The following is a 796-nucleotide window of genomic DNA, read 5'->3' as shown; positions in this document are numbered from 1 at the left end:
GGGGGGAACAGACTGGTTACTCACTCCATGCCTTGCGCAGTTTGCCGAGCAATGTCGATCAGCTGGAAGGTGTCGAATTTGGTCTCCAGGACGTGTAGGTGACGGTACAGGCTGCTACTTTCACACCACTGGGTCACGATGGCCATTTGAGGCTTGGTCATGAAGCCCATGAACAGGAGGACGTTGACGTGCCGTGTTTTCCTGGAGACAGGGGCGACAGGTTCAGTGGGGGTAGAGGGGAGCGCCCAAGAAAACCAGCAAGGCGCGGAGGGTCACACACAACACTGTCCATCCTCCCATCAGCACCCCCCAAATCTTCACCGTCTCCCTCCCGCGAGTCCTTCCTACCACGACCATACAGGGTGCTGGCCAGCCCGCAGCTGAAGTGCACAGCGTACAGTTCCGGGCCACGTATCTAAGTAAGGATGGACCGGGCACCGGAGGTGACTCGACAGCGATTCACTCAGCTGACTCCTGGGACTAACCTGATGAAGGCCGGCTGAACCAGTTGGGCCTTTATTCGTCCAAGTTTGCAAGGAAGCGGTGAAATGTACAAGGTTCAGAAGGGGGCGTGACATCACAGAGTGGGGTGAATCATTGGAAGTTTCTACAACAGGAGGCAGATGGGCTTTTCTTTTGAGAAGTGAATGTTGTCCATACGGACTTTAGTAAGGCCTTTGGCAAGGTCCTGCACAGTAGGCTAGTAATGAAGGTTAGTTCACATGTGAGCCAGGGAGAGCTAGTGAATTGGATTCAACATTGGCTCGATGGTCGGTCGAGTGTGGCCTCGCCCATG

At 54.9% G+C, this 796-nt stretch overlaps 1 protein-coding gene across 1 annotated transcript in view; it reads right to left on the bottom strand.

The window, feature by feature from the left end:
• Nucleotides 1-796, bottom strand: part of LOC109925193 (RAF proto-oncogene serine/threonine-protein kinase-like) — a 17,509-nt gene that overhangs the window by 1,756 nt on the left and 14,957 nt on the right. Inside the window, exon 10 of the mRNA XM_048619949.1 lies at nt 25-201. Within this exon, the coding sequence (XP_048475906.1) occupies nt 25-201 (177 nt within the window). The remainder of the gene's footprint in view (nt 1-24; nt 202-796) is intronic.

Source organism: Rhincodon typus, chromosome 44, assembly GCF_021869965.1.
Source record: "Rhincodon typus isolate 14 chromosome 44, sRhiTyp1.1, whole genome shotgun sequence".
Classification (NCBI taxonomy): Eukaryota; Metazoa; Chordata; class Chondrichthyes; order Orectolobiformes; family Rhincodontidae; genus Rhincodon; species Rhincodon typus.
Note: the sequence above shows the minus strand (reverse complement) of the source record. Positions and strands in the feature narration are given on the sequence as shown.